General features: G+C 44.6%; 1 protein-coding gene across 4 annotated transcripts in view; it reads left to right on the forward strand.

Moving 5' to 3' along the window:
* The window catches only part of LOC146351519 (neuroserpin), a 149,044-nt gene extending 130,754 nt beyond the window's left edge, over positions 1-18,290 (forward strand). For all 4 annotated transcript variants that reach the window (XM_084847451.1, XM_084847453.1, XM_084847452.1 and 1 more), the window contains 3 exons: positions 5,011-5,097; positions 14,662-14,751; positions 17,913-18,290. In XM_084847451.1, coding sequence (XP_084703577.1) covers positions 5,011-5,097; positions 14,662-14,751; positions 17,913-17,989 — 254 coding nt within the window. In that variant the 3' untranslated portion in view covers positions 17,990-18,290. The remainder of the gene's footprint in view (positions 1-5,010; positions 5,098-14,661; positions 14,752-17,912) is intronic.
* Positions 18,291-20,788: the final 2,498 nt, after the last annotated feature.

Here is a 20,788-nt window from a genome sequence, read left to right on the forward strand (position 1 = left end):
CAAGACCTGGAGCTGACTGTGGCTCAGATCATGAGCTTCTTCTTGCAAAATTTCAGCTTAAATTGAAGAACGTAGGGAAAACCACTAAACCATTCAGGTATGACCTAAATCATATCCCTTATGAATATACAGTGGAGGTGAGGAATAGATTTCAGGGATTAGACCTGATAGACAGAGTGCCTGAGGAACTATGGACGGAGGTCCGTAACATTGTTCAGGAGGCAGCAATGAAATCCATCCCAAAGAAAAAGAAATGCAAGAAAGCCACGTGGCTGTCTGATGAGGCTTTACAAGTAGCTGAAGAAAGAAGGGAAGCGAAAAGCAAGGGAGAAAGGGGAAGATATATCCAACTGAATGCAGAGTTCCAGAGAATAGCAAGGAGAGACAAGAAGGCCTTCTTAAATGAACAATGCAAATAAATCGAGGAAAACAACAGAATGGGAAAAACTTAGAGATCTCTTCAAGAAAATCCGAGATCTCAAGGGAACGTTTTGTGCAAAGACGGGCATGATAAAGGACAAAGAAGGCAGGGACCTAACAGAAGCAGATGAGATTAAGAAGAGCTGGCAAGTATACACAGAAGAACTATACAGGGAAGATCTGAATGTCCCTGATAGCCATGATAGTGCGGCCACTGAACTTGAGCCGGACATCCTCGAGAGTGAAGTCAAGTGGGCCTTAGGAAGCATTACTAACAACAAAGCTAGCGGAGATGACAGTCTTCCAGCTGAGCTATTTAAAATCCTAAAAGATGATGCTGTTAAAGTGCTGCACTCAATATGCCAACACATTTGGAACACTCAACAATGGCCGCAAGACTGGAAAAGGTCAGTTTACATTGCAGTTCCAAAGAAGGGCAATGCCAAAGAGTGTTCAAACTACCGCACAATTGCGCTCATTTCACATGCCAGCAAGGTGATGCTCAAAATCCTACAAGCTAGGCTTCAGCAGTATGCAAACCGAGAACTACCGGAAGTACAAGCTGGGTTTCGAAGAGGCAGAGGAACTAGAGATCAAATCGCCAACGTTTGCTGGATCATGGAGAAAGCAAGAGAATTCCAGAAACACGTCTATTTCTGCTTCATTGACTACGCTAAAGCCTTTGATTGTGTGGATCACAACAAACTGTGGCAAATTCTTAAAGTGATGGGAGTACCAGACCACCTTACCTGTCTCCTGAGAAACCTGTACGAGGGTCAAGAAGCAACAGTAAGAACCAGACATGGTACAACCGAGTGGTTCAAAATTGGGAAAGGAGTACGACAAGGCTGCATATTGTCACCCTGCTTATTTAACTTATATGCAGAGTACATCATGAGAAACGCCGGGTTGGATGAATCACAGGTCAGAATTAAGATTGCTGGGAGAATTATCAACAACCTCCGATATGCAGACGATACCACCCTAATGGCAGAAAGCGAAGAGGATCTCAAGAGCCTCTTGTTGAGGGTGAAAGCAGAGAGTGCAAAAGCTGGTTTGAAACTCAACATTAAAAAAACGAAGATCATGGCATCTGGCCCCATCACTTCCTGGCATATAGAAGGGGAAGAAATGGAAGCAGTGACAGATTTTACTTTCTTGGGCTCCAAAATCACCGCAGACGGTGACTGTAGCCATGAAATTAAAAGACGCTTGCTCCTTGGGAGGAAAGCTATGGCCAACCTAGACAGCATAGTAAGAAGCAGAGACATCACCTTGCCGACAAAGGTCCGTCTAATCAAAGCTATGGTTTTCCCAGTAGTAATGTATGGCTGTGAGAGCTGGACTATAAGGAAGGCTGAGCGCTGAAGAATTGATGTTTTCGAACTGTGGTGCTGGAGAAGACTCTTACGAGTCCCCTGGACTGCAAGGAGGTCCAATCAGTCAATCCTAAAGGAAATCAAGCCTGAGTGCTCATTGGAAGGACAGATACTGAAGCTGAAGCTCAAATATTTTGGCCACCTAATGCGAAGAGAAAACTCTCTGGAAAAGTCCCTGATGCTGGGAAAGACTGAAGGCAAAAGGAGAAGGGGATGACAGAGGATGAGATGGCTAGATAGCATCACCGATGCAATGAATATGAACTTGAGCACACTCCGGGAGAGAGTGCAGGACTGGAAGGCCTGGCGTACTATGGTCCATGGGGTCACGAAGAGTCGGACACGACTGAACAACAACGATATAGAAATGTAAGGTTTATTAAACTGTAAGATTGTTAAGGTTATAGATATAGTTTTTAAAATAGAATGGCATCGGAGGCCGGGGGGTGTTGGAGATTAAACTCAATTCTTTAAGGGGGAGGGAGAGCTGGAGGGAAGGGGAGGGAATTTTTCTGTTTTCTTCACTTCCTTTCCTCCTCCCTTTTCCCTTTTTTTTTTCTCTTTTTTCTTCTCTCTTTTTTATTGTGGTGTCCTCATCAGAATATTGTACTGTTGGGAAATTGAAGTATTGATTAGGTTTTTGGTAATTTTGATATTGTTTATTTCATTTATAAAAATAAAATAAAAATATATTTTAAAAAAAAAGTGTGGCTGGATTTAGTCATCCTTTCCTCTATAAGACTTAGACTCCTGGAGCAGACACTTTTTATGTGCATGATTGGCAAGCCCTCAACAAGTTTAATAATGTAGGATGAGTTCTCAGTTGATCACATCTCATCATTTGTCATGGTCTTTTGCCCTTGCATAATTGGTTTTTCTTTAACCAATACCTGGTGTGGAGGGGGCGAGCTGGATCAGGACCATGGAGTGTTAGAGAGAAGAAAGATGGTTTTCCATAAGAAATAAAAATTCTGAAAGTGTTCAAATTTCTAATAATGGTGCAGAAACACCAGCAGTAGCTGCTGGGAAATCCCATGAGGCTCAGCCATTGTACAAAGACAGTTTTCATCCACCAAAATGTGAATTTTAGAAATGAAAATCTATGTTTTAAATCTGAGATGTGCTGGGCGTTAACACCAGGCTTAGCCTATCTGCAGTTTTCATAGAATCATAGGGTTGGAAGGGGCCTACAGGACCATCAAGCCCAGCCCCCTGGCTCAATGCAGGAAGCCTGATTCCCAGGCGGTCTCCCATCCAAGTACTAACCAGGGCTGACCTTGCTTAGCTTCTGAGTTCAGACGAGATCAGTCCTGCCTTATCCGTGCTGCAATGCAGCAAAACCAAAGAAAAAAGAAAAAAAGCAAGCCAGCAGCTTCTTCCTCTGGCAAGTGCCATGATGATGCAGAGAGAAAACCACTTCCTGAGTCCTTCTGCTAGAGATATCTGGTGCCTAATTCTTGAGAACCAGATGTTAGGAAGAGCCCACAAGGGAAGTCTGCTTGTGAGCTTTCCAGAGGCATCAAGTTGCCTGTCCATTGTTAGGGACTGAATGCGGGCTGGACTGATTTTTGTCTTGATCCAGCAGCACAGTTCTTAGATTCTTACACACCTTTTATTTAGCTCCTGTAAAGTCGTCGCAGCAAGGTGTAGCTTTGGGCTATAAAGCACGAAAACCAACAGATTCATTGAATTAGCTTTGCATTTCATCCAAGAGATGAATGTTTTCTGGAAGATTTAATACTTTCTAACTCCTTTACCTTACGAAAACCAAGAGCCAACTTTAAACCCACGTATCTGTTTTGCCCGAACAAATTAACTCCTCTACCATTTAAAGATTACGTTGTTTATAGAGGAACGTGGACCATTAAGCCCAGAGAAGATTAACGGGCTCCACAGCAGTGCTCTTAATTTTTCTGCATGAAAAAAGGAGACATCCCAGGTGGTGCTGAAAAGGTTGTTCACAGTTTGGTTTATTAAATTAAATACCCAGCTATAATTTTGAAGTACTGTTTTTGAAGCACCATCTTTAAATTACTTGGCGCTCTGCCTTGATCCTGTAAATGCAGTGCTTTGTTTATTTTCCTTTCTCACAACAGCTACTTTCCCTTTTAATTATTAGCTTGGTGAGAAAACAAAAAGGAATGCAGGATCTTCTCTGCCCCTCTCCCCTCGGGGGTTTTGTTTGTTTGTTGTTTTGGTCTAAGCAGGCAGGCTAATGCATGCAAGTGTATAAATTCCTATTCACGTGGTGAAAACATCTATTCACAATTTACAGACTGATGATCAAATGACTTCTATGCAACAGCCTTTGGTCTCTTTTGAGTTTGTGCTGATGAACTGAGTTGTGTTCTGCTTCATACGACTGGTTGGATAGTTTGGATTTGGAGGGGAAGGGCCATAGCTCAGCGGTAGAGGAACTGCTTTGCTTGCAGAATGTCCCAGGTTGAATCCCGATTATCTCCAGTTTAAAAATAAATAAATCAGGTAGCAGGTGATGGAAAGGCTGTCTGGCTGAGATCCTGGAGACCCACTGCCAGTCAGGGAAGTAATACTGGGCTAGATGGACCAATGGTCTGAGTCAGTATAAGGCATCTCCATACGTTTATATGTAGCCCACCCAAATCCAGAGCCTCTGAGCAGGTTACAATACATGTGAATGTACACCGCAGAAACTAAAATTAATCAAGGAAGCATGGAAAGAAAAGGTTCCTCCTGTGCAAGCACCGGGTCATTACTGACCCCTAGAGGGATGCCGCTTTCGCTGGCGTTTTCATGGCAGACTATAGCAGGGTGGTTTGTCATTGCGTTCCCCAGTCGTGACTACCTTTCCCCCAGCAATCTGGGTACTCATTTTACCGACCTCAGAAGGATGGAAGGCTGAGTCGACCTGAGCCGGCTACCTGAGACCCGGCTTCCGCTGGGATCGAACTCAGGTCGTGTGGAGAGTTTCGGTTGCAATACTAAAATCAGGGGTTTGGACAGAAGTTTATTGGAGCAGAAGTACTTGCAAGAGATTCCTTTAGTAGTCAGTTGCAAAGTTGCTAGGCAAATCAGGGAAACTATGGGTAAATGGCCCAAGAAGGCCAAGAGATAGTTGGAGAAGATGACTTATCCTTATTCCCCTGCAGAGGGCAGGGGAGGCTGTGTGTGAAAAGAAACAATAGAATGCAATGTCTTGCTTATTATCCTCTGACTTTTGTTTCTCTTTCAGACAATAAAGAACTTTACCTTTCAAAAGCAGTTCACAAGTCTGTCGTCGAAGTCAATGAAGAAGGCTCTGAAGCAGCTGCTTCCTCAGGTATGCACCTCCTAAAACGATGGAATAAATTCTGTGCACAGCCTCTTACCTGGTGAAGTATATTGGTGAAGAGCGTGAGCTAAGAGTTAGCAAGACCTAGGTTCCAGTTAGAGCTCAGCTGAGAGCTCCCTGAGTGGCTTTCGGCACTACCTTTTTATGTGGGATAATGACACTGCTTTACCTCACAGGATTTCTATAAGGGTTACTGAAACAATATATGTGAAGCTTTCTAAGTGCTTTAGAAAATGTTCTCTGTTAAGTATCATTATCATCATCAATCGTCATCATCATTCCATTTAAATCATGGGTGGGCAATATGTGACCCACGGGCTGCATGCGTCTCTAGTACAGCCCTGCAGTGCTGAAATTTCACAGCAACAAAAAATAAGTGAAATGAGCAAAATGTATCCTTTTTAAGCTGCCAGTTGTTGTTGTTTTGCCAGCGGCAGCAGAAATACAGCCCATGGGGATCCGGTGCATGAAAAGTGGCCCCCAGACCAACTGGTTGCCCACCCTTGCATTAAATTCAGAATGCCTGTTTGAGCCAATATGAATGCCATGCTAAATACGGGGATAAGTGACCAAGGCTATCGTGTTGACTCAGCCATGGACTTGCAGAGCAGCCTAGGACAAGTCTCTGGCTGGTTCACCCCAGCAGTCCTCTTGTGTCATCAGGGAGCAGCACCATGCCTGTAATCCCAAATGGTAGGATCCATGGCAGAAATCTGTACAGCATAATCACCCTTTGTGTTTTGTTTTTTGAGGGGGTGAATCACGCAGTGGAGGCTGGTGGCTCTGATGTCAGTGGGACGGTGAATCCGCTCTGGGTTTCACTCAGAACCAATCAAAACACTGAAGGAGCTATCCAAGGTGCTTCCCAGAGCACCAGAGCAGATTCACCACCCCACTGACATCGGAGCCACCAGCCTCCATTGGAGTCATGGGAGTTCACAAGTGGAGCATGTGCCTCACACGAGCTCAGGAGTAGCATATACGAGAGTGGGTCACCTCACTAATCTTCACTGCAACCCTGTGAGGTAGGTTGAGAGAAAGAACGACTGGCCCAAGGTCACCCAGAGAGCTTCATCGCTGAGTGGCAATATGAACTCTCATCTCCTCAGAGTCCAATACCCCTAAGGAATACCCCACACCGACTCTGATCTTTTACACCCATGGCAGGGAGGAAGGGCACGCCCCAGGAGGACTGCCAGCCTTATAAGCACGTCGACCAGGCCGCCATCTTTCATCCTCAGATTCTCATCTGTCAGGATAATGGGTGGCTTACCTCACAAGACTGTTGTGAGGTCAAACAAGGCAAACAACTCCATAGCACTGCATACTTTGAAAGTGCTGTTTAAGGACAGCTTTGGTCCTTACCTGGAATACCTAGTTTTTCCATGCTTTCTAGCCATTTGCACACCTGTCCCAAAGGGGAACATGTGGGCTCAATGCTCATTTGGAACTCGTGCTTTAGATGTTACTTGTACACCATCTTTTAGCAGTTTTGCACAATGTCTGAAGCTGTCATCAATGACAATCATCATCATCAACAACTTGGTAGAGTGCCCAAAAAGACACAGCGTAGCCACTGTACAAAGATGATGGGGTAACTAAAACTACTCAATGTTTTCTTAATACGAGTGTCACAAATATCATTTTAAGGGCTTGTTGTTGGGGAGGGGAGCCTTGTCTTGAACTGCATTGCTGAAGAGCTTCATGCTGAGACTTGGATCTTGGCAGTGTTTGTTTTGCCTCATGAATAATTTGCTAATTGGCAACCAGATCCTACATCTTTCTTCTTCCTGTGTGCTTGAGGTTGTGGTGTATGTGCATAATAAATCTAAATTCCGAGCCAGAAGAATTCTGCACCCGATTGTGTTCCATAATTTATTCTGCTTCTGCTGGAGCCTTTGATTGAATGTGCTGCTTGCACAGGGTTGCACCAGCACAGTAGCAGAGAGTGGGATGGAGTTGGATGGCAGCACCAGTGGGACAGGATAAAAACATCCCTGTGCTGGGACTGGCGACATCATGTTGGAACCTCCATTGCAGCCACAGAGCAAAGCACTGGATCAGACTGCAAGAATTTGTCTCCGAATGGGCTGGAAATAGTGCAGGGATGCAACTGTGTTTTGGACAAGGTCACTGAATATGAAAGTAGTTGTTGTTGTTTATTCGGTCAGTCACTTCCGACTCCTCGTGACTTCCTGGACCAGCCCATGCCAGAGTTTCCTGTCGGCTGTTGCCACCCTCAGCTCCCCCAAGGTCGAGTCCGTCACCTCCAGAATATCATCCATCCACCTTGCCCTTGGTCGGCCCCTCTTCCTTTTGCCTTCCACTTTCCCTAGCATCAGCATCTTCTCCAGGGTATCCTGTCTTCTCATTATGTGGCCAAAGTACTTCAGTTTTGCCTTTAATTTCCTTCCCTCAAGTGAGCAGTCTGGCTCTATTTCCTGGAGTATGGACTGGTTTGATCTTCTTGCAGTCCAAGGCACTCTCAGAATTTTCCTCCAGCACCACAGTTCAAAAGCATCTATCTTCCTTCGCTCAGCCTTCCTTATGGTCCAGCTCTTGCAGCCATAGGTTACTACAAGGAATACCATTGCTTGAACTATGCGGACCTTTGTTGTCAGTGTGATGTCTCTGCTCTTCACTATTTTATCAAGATTTGTCATTGCTGTCCTCCCAAGAAGTAAACGTCTTCTGATTTCCTGGCTGCAGTCAGCATCTGCAGTAATCTTTTCTAGAAAGACAAAGTCTGTCACTGCTTCCACGTTTTCTCCCTCTATTTTCCAGTTATCAATCAAGCTGGTTGCCATAATCTTGGTTTTTTTGAGGTTTAACCGCAACCCAGCTTTTGCACTTTCTTCTTTCACCTTCGTCATGAGCTTCCTCAGCTCCTCCTCGCTTTCAGCCATCAAAGTGGTATCATCTGCTTATCTGAGATTGCTAATATTTCTTCCAGCGATTTTAACTCCAGCCTTGGCTTCATCAGGCCTAGCACGTCGCACGAGCCAGTGTGGTGTAGTGGCTAGAGTGCTGGACTGGGAGTCGGGAGATCCGGGTTCTAGTCCCCACTCAGCCATGCAAGCTCACTGGGTGACTTTGGGCCAGTCACAGACTCTCAGCCCAACCCACCTCACAGGGTTGTTGTTGTGAGGATAAAATGGAGAGGAGGAGGAGTATGTACACCGCCTTGAGTTCCTTGGAGGAAAAAAGGTGGGATATAAATGTAATAAATAAATAAATATAAATAAAATGATGTGTTCTGCGTACAGGTTGAATAGGTAGGGTGAGAGTATACAACCCTCCCATACTCCTTTCCCAATCTTAAACCAGTCCGTTGTTCCGTGGTCTGTTCTTACCGTTGCTACTTGGTCGTTATACAGATTCCTCAGGAGGCAGACAAGATGACTTGGTATCCGCATACCACCCAGAACTTGCCACAATTTGTTATGATCCACACAGTCAAAGGCTTTAGAATAGTCAATAAAACAGAAATAGATGTTTTTCTGAAACTCCCTGGCTTTCTCCATTATCCAGCAGATATTGGCAATTTGCTCTCTAGTTCCTCTGCCTTTTCTAAACCCAGCTTGTACATCTGGCAATTCTCGTTCCATGAATTGCTGGAGTCTACCTTGCAAGATCTTGAGCATTACCTTACTGGCATGTGAAATAAGTGCCCCTGTTCGAGAGTTTGAATATTCTTTGGTGCTTCCCTTTTTTGGTATGGGGATATAAGTTGATCTTTTCCAATCTGTTGGCCATTCTTGTGTTTTCCAAATTTGCTGGCATATGGCATGCATCACCTTGACAGCATCATCTTGCAAGATTTTAAACAGTTCAGCTGGGATACCGTCATCTCCTGCTGCCTTGTTATTAGCAATGCTTCTTAAGGCCCATTCAACCTCACTCTTCAGGATGTCTGGCTCTAGCTCACTGACCACACCGTCACATCTATCCCCGATGTTGTTATCCTTCCTATACAGATCTTCCATATATTCTTGCCACCTTTTCTTGATCTCTTCTGCTTCTGTTAGGTCCTTGCCGTCTTCGTTTTTGATCATACCCATTTTTGCCTGGAATTTACCTCCGATGTTTCTAATTTTCTGGAAGAGGTCTCTTGTCCTTCCTATTCTAGTATCTTCTTCCGCTTCCACGCATTGCTTGTTTAAAAATAATTCCTTATCTCTTCTGGCTAACCTCTGGAATTTTGCATTTAATTGGGCATATCTCCCCCTATCACTGTTGCCTTTTGCTTTCCTTCTTTCTTGGGCTGCTTCCAGTGTCTCAGCAGACAGCCATCTTGCCTTCTTGGTTTTCGTTTTCTTTGGGACATTTTTGTTGCCCCTCCTGAACAATGTTGTGAACTTCTGTCCATAGTTCTTCCGGGACCCTATCTACTAAATCTAGTCCCTTAAATCCATTCTTCACCTCCACTGCATATTCATTAGGAATATTAGTGAGCTCATATCTAACTGATCTGTGGGTCTTCCCTATTCTCTTTAGTCTGATTCTAAATTGTGCAATAAGAAGTTCGTGATCTGAACTACAATCAGCTCCAGGTATTGTTTTTACCAACTGCATAGATGTCCGCCACCTTTGGCTACAAAGGATGTAGTCAATCTGATTTCGGTGTCGACCGTCTGGTGAAGTTCATGTATAAAGTCGTCTCTTAGGTTGTTGGAAGAGAGTGTTTGTTATGCACGGTGAGTTGTCTTGGCAAAATTCTATCAGCCTATGTCCTGCTTCATTTTTTTCTCCCAGACCATGCTTGCCTGTAATTCCAGGTGTCATTTGACTACCCACCTTAGCATTCCAGTCTCCTGTAATGAAAATAACATCTTTGTTTGGCGTACTATCCAGTAGGTGCTGCAGATCCTCATAGAACTGATCTACTTCTGCTTCTTCAGCCTCTGTGGTTGGGGCATATATTTGGATCACTGTGATGTTAAATGGCTTATCCTGAATTCGAATTGAGATCATTCTGTCATTTTTTGGATTGTATCCAAGCACTGCTTTAGCCACTTTATTATTAATTATGAAGGCTACTCCATCTCTTCGGTGGTCCTCTTGTCCACAGTAGTAGATCTGGTGGTCATCTGATGTGAAGTGGCCCATTCCAGTCCATTTCAGTTCACTGACACCCAAAATATCTATATTTAATCTTGACATCTCCCCAATAACCACATCCAATTTGCCCTGACTCATAGATCTTACATTCCAGGTTCCTATGGTGTGTTGATCTTTAGAACATCGGATTCGTCGTTCACCACCAGCACCATTGGCTTCTAGCTGTCCTTTCGGCTTTGAGCTAGCTGCGTCATCACATCTGGGGCTAGTTGAACTTATCCTCTGTTCCTCCCCAGTAGCATTTTGACCACCTTCTGACCTGGGAGTCCCATCTTATGATGGTATACCGACATATCTCTGGTTGTACTGATCCATTTAGTTTTCATGGCAAGAATACTGAGGTGGGTTGCCATTTCCTTCCCCAGTGATCGTATTTAGTCTGACCTCTCTGCCATGACCTTCTCGTCTTGGGTGTCCCTTCACAGTTTAGTTCATGGTGTCATTGAGGTGCTCAAGCTCCAGCACCACAATAAGATAATGATCTCCTTTGCTGAAGTCAATATGAATAATCGACGAGATTTCTAGCTCTTATGGTGGAACCGTTGGCTTGTCACTTGCAAATATCAGCTTTTCCCACCAACAAATCATTCTTGTTTCTTCTTTGATTTGTATCATGAATTGATCTCCCCAGGGACTATTTTTTCATGAGGCGAAAGACAATACTCTTCCTAGTGAGCCCCATTCACAGCTGTAATCCTGATCAGAAAACCACATTCCCTGAACGATACAAACGAGGATTGCTGTCATGCCTGGGCAGGCATAGACATTTTTATTGTTCTTGTTCTTCCATGTGTCAAGGCAACACAAATAAAAGTTAATAAAATGCTTGGAAAACATAAAGCTCTCGAGGGGAGGTATTAAAGATTTCCCAATTTAATTAAGACCAAATCCTGGCTCGCTGCTAATTCGTTTGGCCCATAGTATTCCCTTTGTATACCAGATATTAAAAATGAAATCTGCTTACTGTAGGACCTCTCAGTAAGAAATATCTCAGGAATATGCAGCTTGCCCATAAGTTATCAGGCCACCGTTATGCTTCCTTGGCTTTAACAGAGGCAACAAAGGCAGAGGATTCCCCTGAAACAGGGAGGAGCCAATGCAGAGCTAACTGTAGCCTTCTTTAGGCATTCAGTATGGAGATGTGAATGGGCTCTCATGCCTTGACAGCACCTCACCCCCCGGGTGCAGATGAATATCCTCCAAGCTGACACCTGATCAGCCTCAGTCTGAAGGGCACCCTCCTCCCTTCACAGGAACATGGATCCTGACTGACCAGGGTCAGGATCCCCATGGAGGGAGCCCTACAAATGAACTTCCATATGCATGTAAGGCTCTGTGATGCTCCTGCCCTGGGTTCTACCTTCTCCAGCTTCCACTTAATGAAACTGAGAAGAAAACCCCCTCAGGACATCTGTGTCCTCTGGGTCAGTTGTCCTCACTAGCACACACAGCTTCAGCCTCTTTTACTCTGGGTTAAAGAGACATCCAGTATGCCTAATTGGTTCCCTCTACCCGATACAGGAGAAGTAACAAGGAAATATGTTTTCTAATGGTAGCGCAATAAGATAAACCAACACGTGGGCTTTTGTAGTTAAAAACAAACAAATAAGATATTATTTAATACAACTTTATATATTAATTTATTACAAGTATATCCCACGTTTTTCCTCCTTAAGGAACTCAAGGCGGCATACGTAACCCTCCTCTCCATTTTATCCTCACAACAACCCTGTGAGGTAGGTTGGGCTGAGAGCATGTAAGTGGCCCAAGTGAGCTTCCATGGCCGAGTGGGGATTAGAACCCGAATCTCCTGACTCCTGGTCCAACACTCTAGCCACTATACCACACTTGCATTATATAATACAAAAATTACTTATTATTATTACTCTGTGCTTGATCCTAACCTACCTATGTATTCTACCCCTTCTAAATCCTATTCCCAAAACCCCACTCACTAGAGTTCCTCAATCCCTAAGGTCCTGTCTGACTTCTGTCAGTTCATTCCTTTTATAACCTCAGACTCCTCTCTCTCTCTCTCTCTCTCTCTCTCTCTCTCTCTCTCACACACACACACACACACACACACACCCCTTTCACTCACTCTCTAATACTCTATTAACCCTATTTTACCTGGGTCACATTTAACAATGCAAACACATACATTAAAATAGCAAGCATATGTTACAGGCTCCCTGCAGACTGATGCCATCGTGCATTGGCCAGGGACGTGGACATCAGCATTGTGCACAGGAGCCCCTTCACACATTCATACTGGGTTGGATCCAGCCCTCATGCAAATGGAAGTCTGTTTGCGCAATGAGACCTCCCTTGGTATAAAGAGACTTCCATGTACTTTCCTACCCCTGCTGCAGCCCCCTTGTACACACCCCAGATCTGCTCTGGTGGGTCCCTCAATCCTCCAGAGCACACGGGGGGGTAGTCTGCAGGGGGAGGGGGAGTGACACAGTTGGATACACCCCACTAAACTGCTCTGGAATCTGTTTAGATGTAGAGCAGTATATAAATGTTGTAAATAAAGACAAATAAAACATAAACATATGAAGAAAGTTAATGGTTCTCCACTAACCATAGTTATCAAATCAGGAACAAGCTGCACACACTTCCTCCTTGGAACAAAATTCCCTTCTCCAGATCTCCCCTCTTAATTGCAATTAAACCGTTAAGGGCGCAATCCTATGGGGATAGGCGGCCACCTCCAAACTCGGAGGCAACCGCCTATCCAGTGCAGGGCAGGAGAAGCACGTAGGGAATCGCCCCCTCTGAGCTTCAGCTGCCCTGCATTTACAGCCAATTTCTGCGGTCTAGCCACGGGAAGGCAGAGCGGGGGCGGCGGCTACCGGATGACACATAGCATGTGTCGTACCAGCAATTCCACCTTCCCTGCCCCAGAACGCCCCCCGGAATACCCCGTTTTTGCCGCTCCGTGCTTCTCTTCTGAGCCTGGAGTGCAGGGTCATTCCAAGCTGCCTGCGAGGCAGTGCAGAAGGAGGGGAAGGTCAGTTCTCAGAAACCAGCATATCCTATGGCAATCTAGCTGTTGACTAGGAGCCATAGGATTGCTCCCTCAGTGGCACTCTCGTTAACCATGATGAAGGCCAACCAGGGTTTATCTTAACCCAAGATCAGAAATTGCACTTTGAAGTTGCTTTCAAATCCTGAGCCAAGGGAAACCCTTGTTAGCCTTAACCTCGATTAACGTCAGCACCAACAAACTGAATAAATGCGTTTTACTGGGCAGTGGTGGGAATTTGCTTCAGTGAATGAAATTGATTGTCAGGAGATTCAGGACAGACAGTGGAAAGTACTTCTTCACACAGGACATACCAAATTTATGGAAGTCATTGGCACAAAATATGATCACCACTAGCTTAGAAGGCTCTAAAAGGGGATTAGACAAATGCATGACGGATAAGGCAATGGATACTAGTCATAATGGCCATGTGTAATCTCCAAGTTCAGTGGTAGTTCGACACTGCATGCCAGTTACTGGGGTACATGAGCAGGAGAGTGCTGCTGTGCTCACACCTTGCTTGTGGGCTTCCCATAGGCATTTGACTGGCCACTATGAGAACAAAATGCTGGACTAGAGAAGAAGTTGGTCAGAGCCAGCAGGGTTCATCTTATATTTATATGAAGGACTGGGGAGAGGGAACACATCTTGAAAAGACGGTCTTCCAATTTCTCAACTGTGATTAACGTGGAGCTGCTAGTATTATATCTGTACCAGCTCCTAAAGAAGAATCTTGTCTTTGGCTGAATGTATACTTTGCAGCAGAGATGGTACAATATTTCCAGCAGTAAGACCACCGATGCAATTGCGTCTGTTGTAAGTATCTAGAAAAAGTCACCATTTAGGGGGGAGCAACCTATTCAGAGTTTGCATTTATTTGCACTGAAAATCCCTCTGCTCCAAATTTAAATTTTAAGAAGGTAAGACTGGGCTGCGGGAAATGATCACGGTCAGTTCAGAACTAGCACGGAATATGTTTCACCAAATGCGCTCGACCTCCGTGTAGCATACTCCATGTGGGGGGCAAGACTGTCAGACTATAATACAGTTCCTGTGGAAGGGAATGGCTCTCATAACTCTCCCTCCAAGTTCAGCCTCTTTGTAAGTTATAAGCCGTTCCCCCAGCAGTAGAAATAAATTGTACCACTACCACTTGTTAATCATTCCTAGAGCATAACAAGATGCATCCATTTCTTTCTGAGTCTCTCTTCATTTTAGATTAGATTGCTAGCTGTGTATCTTGTTGACAACCTGTTTTGGCATGGTAGGTTTTTAATGTCTGTTTGTGCACTTTGTATGTATTGTTAATGGGACGACACAGAAAGAGAGAGATTGCATGAGAGAAACAAGACTGGGTAACTTCAGACCTTGCCTCTTTGTCTTGTCTTCACCCTCCACAGGAATGATAGCCATTAGCAGAATGGCAGTGCTATACCCCCAGGTTATAGTGGATCATCCCTTTTTCTTTGTGGTTAGGAACAGAAGAACAGGTAAGTGCATTCGTCTCTCTTGAGTTTCGTTGTTGTTACTCTTGTTGAATCCTTACTAGAATCTTAGCAAGCAGCCTTATGCTATGTCAGATTAGTTATCCATCTAGTCCAGGATTGTCTACTCTGGGACTGCTGGATTTAGACAATGCGCTAACCCACACTCAGTGGTTGAGTATGGGTTGTTTTGAACCATGGGTTAGCGTGTTGTCTGAATCCAGCCAGGTTGGCTTGTTAACCATGCAGTGTGGGTTATTTCTCAAACAAGCCACCTTGAGAACCCATGGTTTGTTGCTGGATTGTCCAGGGTGGTTAACAAGCCACACTGCATGGCTGGAAGCCACCACAGCTGCGTTCAGACAACACGATAACACACAGTTCAACAAACAACCCACGGTTCAAAACAAACCACACTCAACCACTGAACGTGGGTTAACATGTTGTGTGAACTGCCCCTCTGACTAGCAGTGGTTCACTCGGATCTCTGGCAGAAGGAGATCTTTCCGATCAGCTGCTACCTGAACCATTTAACTGGAGGGGCCAGGGATCGAATTTGAGGCTTTCTATATGCAAAGGCTTCCCACTTAGCTATTTTCTTCCTACTTTAGAATCAAGAAACTGTGTATAATATTAAACCCACTCATTAACATACTTGCCATCCGATCCTGCACGTTTCCTTGGAAGTCAATACGTATTTATTTAGCACCGTTGATGTGGTTTATGACATAACAAGAAAACGTGTCACAGCTCCAAATGGGCTACCTGACTGCTCATGATTGACTGCTCACTTCTGTAGTTAATGTGAGATGCCATGAGCATGACAGTGGCCTCTCATAAGCAGATCAGTGCACCATCACGTATGTCAGCGCTCAGATCTGCGTGTGCGCATCTCCAAAAGACTGTTGTGTGCTCATGCTCGCATTCTGGAATGCTTGCTTACCCAACACCTCCATTGGAGTAGTGAATAATGTGTGAAAAGGGCCTGAAGTCATTTAAACCTCCAAATTCGCCTTTTAATATTTTCTTCCCAGCAAAAAAAAAAAACCCACCACCCAAGAATATGTTGCAGACTTGCAGTAGATTCTTTAAAAAATAAAATAATGTTTTCTGAGAAAGCACAAGGTTGTATGTCTCCTGCCCCACATTGTATGATGAGTATTGCAACAGAATTCTAAAAATCCTCTGATCCAAGAGCGTCCAGAATATCAGTGTGATCAGTTATTTATGTGCTGAGGAGAACTGTCTGCTGTATAATAGAACAGATTGATTTAAGAGTATATAGTAGAGGCTTTTCACCTGGAGCCTTGGGGAGAGACAGTAGCTCAGCGGTCAAGCACAGTCATTCTCCGGCTCGATGCCCACCATCTCCAATTAAAAAAAGAATATTGGGCTATAGGACTGGGAAAGATCTGCCTCTGCCTGCTGGCACTCAGGAGAATTGCTGCCAGTCTTAGTCAACACAACTGGGGAAGATGGACCACTGGTCCGGCTAACAGTGCAATCCTATACATGTCAGATACAAGTCTCATTGACTTCAATGAGGCTTACTGCCAGGTAAGTGGGTTTAGGATTGCACTGCAGGGCAGGTTCATATGTTTTTCTAGCAAATGAAGCAATAGTCTATATCGGGGTGGGTAACCTTTTTGGCACCAAGGACCGCAAAGCCATGGCAGGGACTGCACAGGCCCACACCTATCTCAGCGGGCAGAGATGGGGAGGTTTCACCCTCCCTCCCAACCCATTGAGATGATAGGCTGGGGGGATGGGGGGAGATTCAGATTGTGACTGCTAATAGCAGCAGGGAAACAGCAATCTGAATCAGGATCACGGAGAGGAGAGTGAGGTCAAAGCCTCTTCCTGCCCCAGATCCTGTGCACTGCTAGGGAGGTGAGGAAGCTAAGATATCTCTACGCATACCCCAGCAAACCTGATACATAACGCTGTTTCTCCTCTGCTATTAGCAGCAGGAAAACAAGTGATCTGTTCCCCACCCTGCAGCCGATGGCTGATCAGGGTGGTGGGGAGAAATGGGCAAAGGCCATACACGACCTGCGGGCTGCTGGTTGCCCATGTGTGGACTATATGGATACCTATTTTTTTAAAAATCTCATTCTTAGCTGACTGAAAGGGCATAAAATCCAGGAAACAACCGGGCTACAAGGACCTACTCACATCAGACTTTACCCACATCAGCCCTTTGCAAACATTATGTCTGTTGTATGGCCATCTGGCAGCCCTGGAGGTGGGATGGGTATGTCTGGCAGATAGGGTAAATGTGATCATGCTCTTCCCTGAACACAGAGCATCATCTGAACCAGACCATAATTGAATTTTGGACAGTGTTGGAACAGAAACATGTGTTGGTCAACTTCTACATGCTCAGTTTCTTAAAGAAAAATATATTATTAGTTTGTGCCAGCATTACTGTAAAAAGATGCAATTTAAGTTTCAGAACAGATGTATAACATCTGCAGTCTAATTCAAATACGTCGGCCTCAAATATTTGCAAATTCCGACAGTAATGAAACAGTCTGTCTTAACCATTTAATACATAGTCTATGGCACTCATCACTTATGACAATCAGCCACAAAGGAAAACCATTCATTCTGAACAGTTCCCCTTTTTTCACCCATGACTATCTTGTTGATGGACAATTCTCCTTAGGGCCAGTGGCATGTGATACAAGAAACCTGCAACTGGATCTCCCAATGTCTTTCTTTAAAAACAGCTCAGGGGCTGAGCATGACAACTTAGATCCAGTCAATGATGCTGGGAGTGCGAGTCTTGAACCTTTTCCCCATGCATCCCTCAAAGCTGTTAGCTGCAGAGGGAGAAGTGACAAGTACCCATATGGTATCTGTCGTTTTTCCCATTTTCTGGCCATTAGCAACCTTGGGGAGTGATTTAAGTTAGGAAAATTATGCGGTAGAAGGGTTAGCCTTCCCCCCAACTTGGAGCCTGTATGGGTGCTTTTTATGAAAGCAAAAGATATCAGGAAAACCCATCATGGGTCACCTGTGCTGCATGCATTTTGACCATTATTTTTCCAGTCTTGAATAGCTGAAGTAAGACTAGATTTCTCCATTTTTGTACCATAGAAAAATGCCTTCCTTTAGACCCCTTCTCCTTCTGTGTGTATCTCTTCTCTCTCTTTTTCCTTTAGGTACCATCATTTTCATGGGGAGAGTTATGCACCCAGAAGTGATGAATACAAGCACTCACGACTTTGAAGAACTTTAATATCTCCAGAGGTTCTCACACCTGCGCGCATGCACGCGCGCACACACAGACACACACACACACGCACGCACACAGAAAATAAGCACACTGCATTGAAATTGATGTATTTAAAGTTTGCCGTGTGGTTCTCTCTCTCTCTCTCTCTCTCTCTCTCTCTCTCTCTCTTTTGCCATGTACCTTTGAGACACTGTTTAAAAAGAAAAGAAAAACAACTTCCAAATCTAACTTCGGCTAGAAATTGCAGACTATGGTTGTGGAAGAAAAGCTTTCAGTATTAAAGTGAATGGCGTTGTCCTTGTGATTTGTTGTGTTGATCCTTTAAAATAAAGACCATATCTATGTCAGCGGCCGGCTGGCCTGTCTGAATGAACTGTAATGCTGAATTCTCTCTCTCTCTCAATCTCTCTCTGATGCGTTCATTCCCGAACTTGTTGCTGCAACACACAAGTGTCATGGGGGATTCTTCCAGATGAGGCTTTTATCTTGCAATCCCCCTGACTCATTCAGGGAATGATGCTGTCTTCCACTAGTAGCCTTCCCCTATTTTCTCACCGCTGCTTCTGCCTTTTTTTCTTTTCATGAAAAAACCCATCAGGGAAAAAATGACAGAATAGCTGCACAATGCCTTTTGACTGGTAACACTAAGGGCCATTCATCTGAAAGCACCCCAGGTACTAATCCACAGAGCAGGAGACCTGTTGGAGCTCACTATGAGTCACTACTCTGACCTGACTTCAGCACCAGCTCCAGGTTTTTGAGGGCCCTTGGGCAAGACATCTTCAGTGCCCCCTCTCTGTCAATGAGTCTACTGTCTCATTGCCATTGTCACCAAATGCTATTATCCTCATCCTCTTTGTCATCATTGCTACCATTTGCTTGCTTGACAGGCAGAGAGCCAGTGCGAAAGTAGGCAGTGGCATCTCCTGCACCTCACCACCACACTGCCTTGGCCATAGTGAGAGGCAGGTGAACAAACAGGCTGCAATGGTGATGGGGGGGGCAACACCAGGCCGCTCTTGTCAGTGGGCCCCTGCTGGGGTGTGGCTCCTTGGCAGTTGCTCAACCATGCCTACCCTTGACAGTAGCCTGACCTCCCAATCCCGGGGCGGGGGGCATGTTTTTAAGGGTGGTGGTCTTAAGAATGCTCTGGCATTCTCTGGGAGAGTGTTGCTGGCTGCCACTTTTTCTTCCCCAGAATGCCACAGAATAGCCCCCTTCATACTTACAATGAATCTGTGGGGCCATGCTGCTCACCCCACCTCTGAGGCTGTGCAGGAGCACAGAGCTCCCCCAGTACGATCATGCAGGGTTTCAGAGTGCATGGAAAGCCTACACATGATGTTTTTTCTTTGCAGACATCCTAACTTAATATGTGGGCATCAGGGGCAGGGCTAAACACCCAGCCTTTTGAAAGTTTGGCCCAACACTAGTAATTATGTTGCATTGGATGGAATGATTCAGTCACTGCAGAGGTGCCCTCCTCTGAAGGGACTCCTGGTTGCCTCCCTGCTTCCTCTAGGCTTGACTCCTTCCCATGAGGAGGCGTGCCCAAATCACAGATTCATACAGTAATATGGAGAGCTGGTGAAACCACTGCCTTCTCAAAGGGTAATTCTTTATTTTATGCAGCCTCAGAGTAAACCACCTTGGATATAAGATTGACGTGTGCCTACTATTTTATTTGGAGGGCGGGGGGGGCGGAATGTGCTTCAGCTTTTAGAAGTTCAGAAACCGCTGCTTGAAGCTGCCTTTGTAGATTGCAAAACATCCTAATTGATTGAGGAAGAGTGGGGGAGTTAATAATTTATCAGATTTTAATGTGGTTCCTTCCTGAAAGCAGATTACAGGAATTCATGTGATTCCTTCAGCAATGCCTTGGATTGCTCATGAAAAGTAGTGAATTATTGTTGCAGTGGGGTTTGCTTTCAGCTGCATAGATGAAGCACCATGGCCCCAATCCAGCTAAAGGTAGTTGTGTTGGATTTCTATTGAAAGCAATGCGGCGCAAGTTGAAGGCAAACTCATTGCATTAATTCCAATGTAGCTTAGTCATAACTAACGTCAGCTGAAATTTATGAGACCCATATATTTAATTCCGTCCTCTATTGAATGATTATTGATAGCATGTCTGGTGCAAATGCACTGGCATGTAAAACTTGCCTTTCCCCACTTCTAGCTACCACTGCATATACTGTGGATTTTTCTTTCTTTCTTTCTGGGAACATTAAACCCATTTAAAGGCAAATGGATTAATGCCTGTGAAGAGTGAATGGAGACTACAAAGCAAGCACAGTTGGAGTAACTTGGGTGGCAATCCTCTATACACTTGAGAATAAGGACTTCGGTCAACATGCATAGAATCAAGGCTGCATGATTGTCAAATCCTTTCCTGTTATTTACTGGTTGCTAACTAACACTATCCTCTGGGTCTATTGCTTTTCACTGAACAAGGAGGCTGTTCAGAGAACCACTCAGATATACTGGTGTTTAACAACAAAACATGCACCCCTCACTCTTATCTATAAAAATTGTTATTTTTGTTCTTGAGAACTTCTTGGTGTATAGAACAGAATGGCACGTCCAACAAACTAGTTATTTGCTGGAATAATAGAGCCCATCGGTATTCATAGGAGGAAGACAAACCAACACCCAAGCAATATAAATATTGCTTCCTACTTTGTAGGTATTATGTTTTTGGTTTTTTAAGCTGTAATTAGAACAAAGAAAAAAGGAGGTGAACAAGAATAGGAGGGAGGAGAAGATGAATTGTTCTATTGCAATTCATAGGAACTAGAAGAG

This window comes from Heloderma suspectum, chromosome 3, assembly GCF_057233095.1.
Source record: "Heloderma suspectum isolate Gila_16-S chromosome 3, 16-S_ref, whole genome shotgun sequence".
NCBI classification, from domain to species: Eukaryota; Metazoa; Chordata; class Lepidosauria; order Squamata; family Helodermatidae; genus Heloderma; species Heloderma suspectum.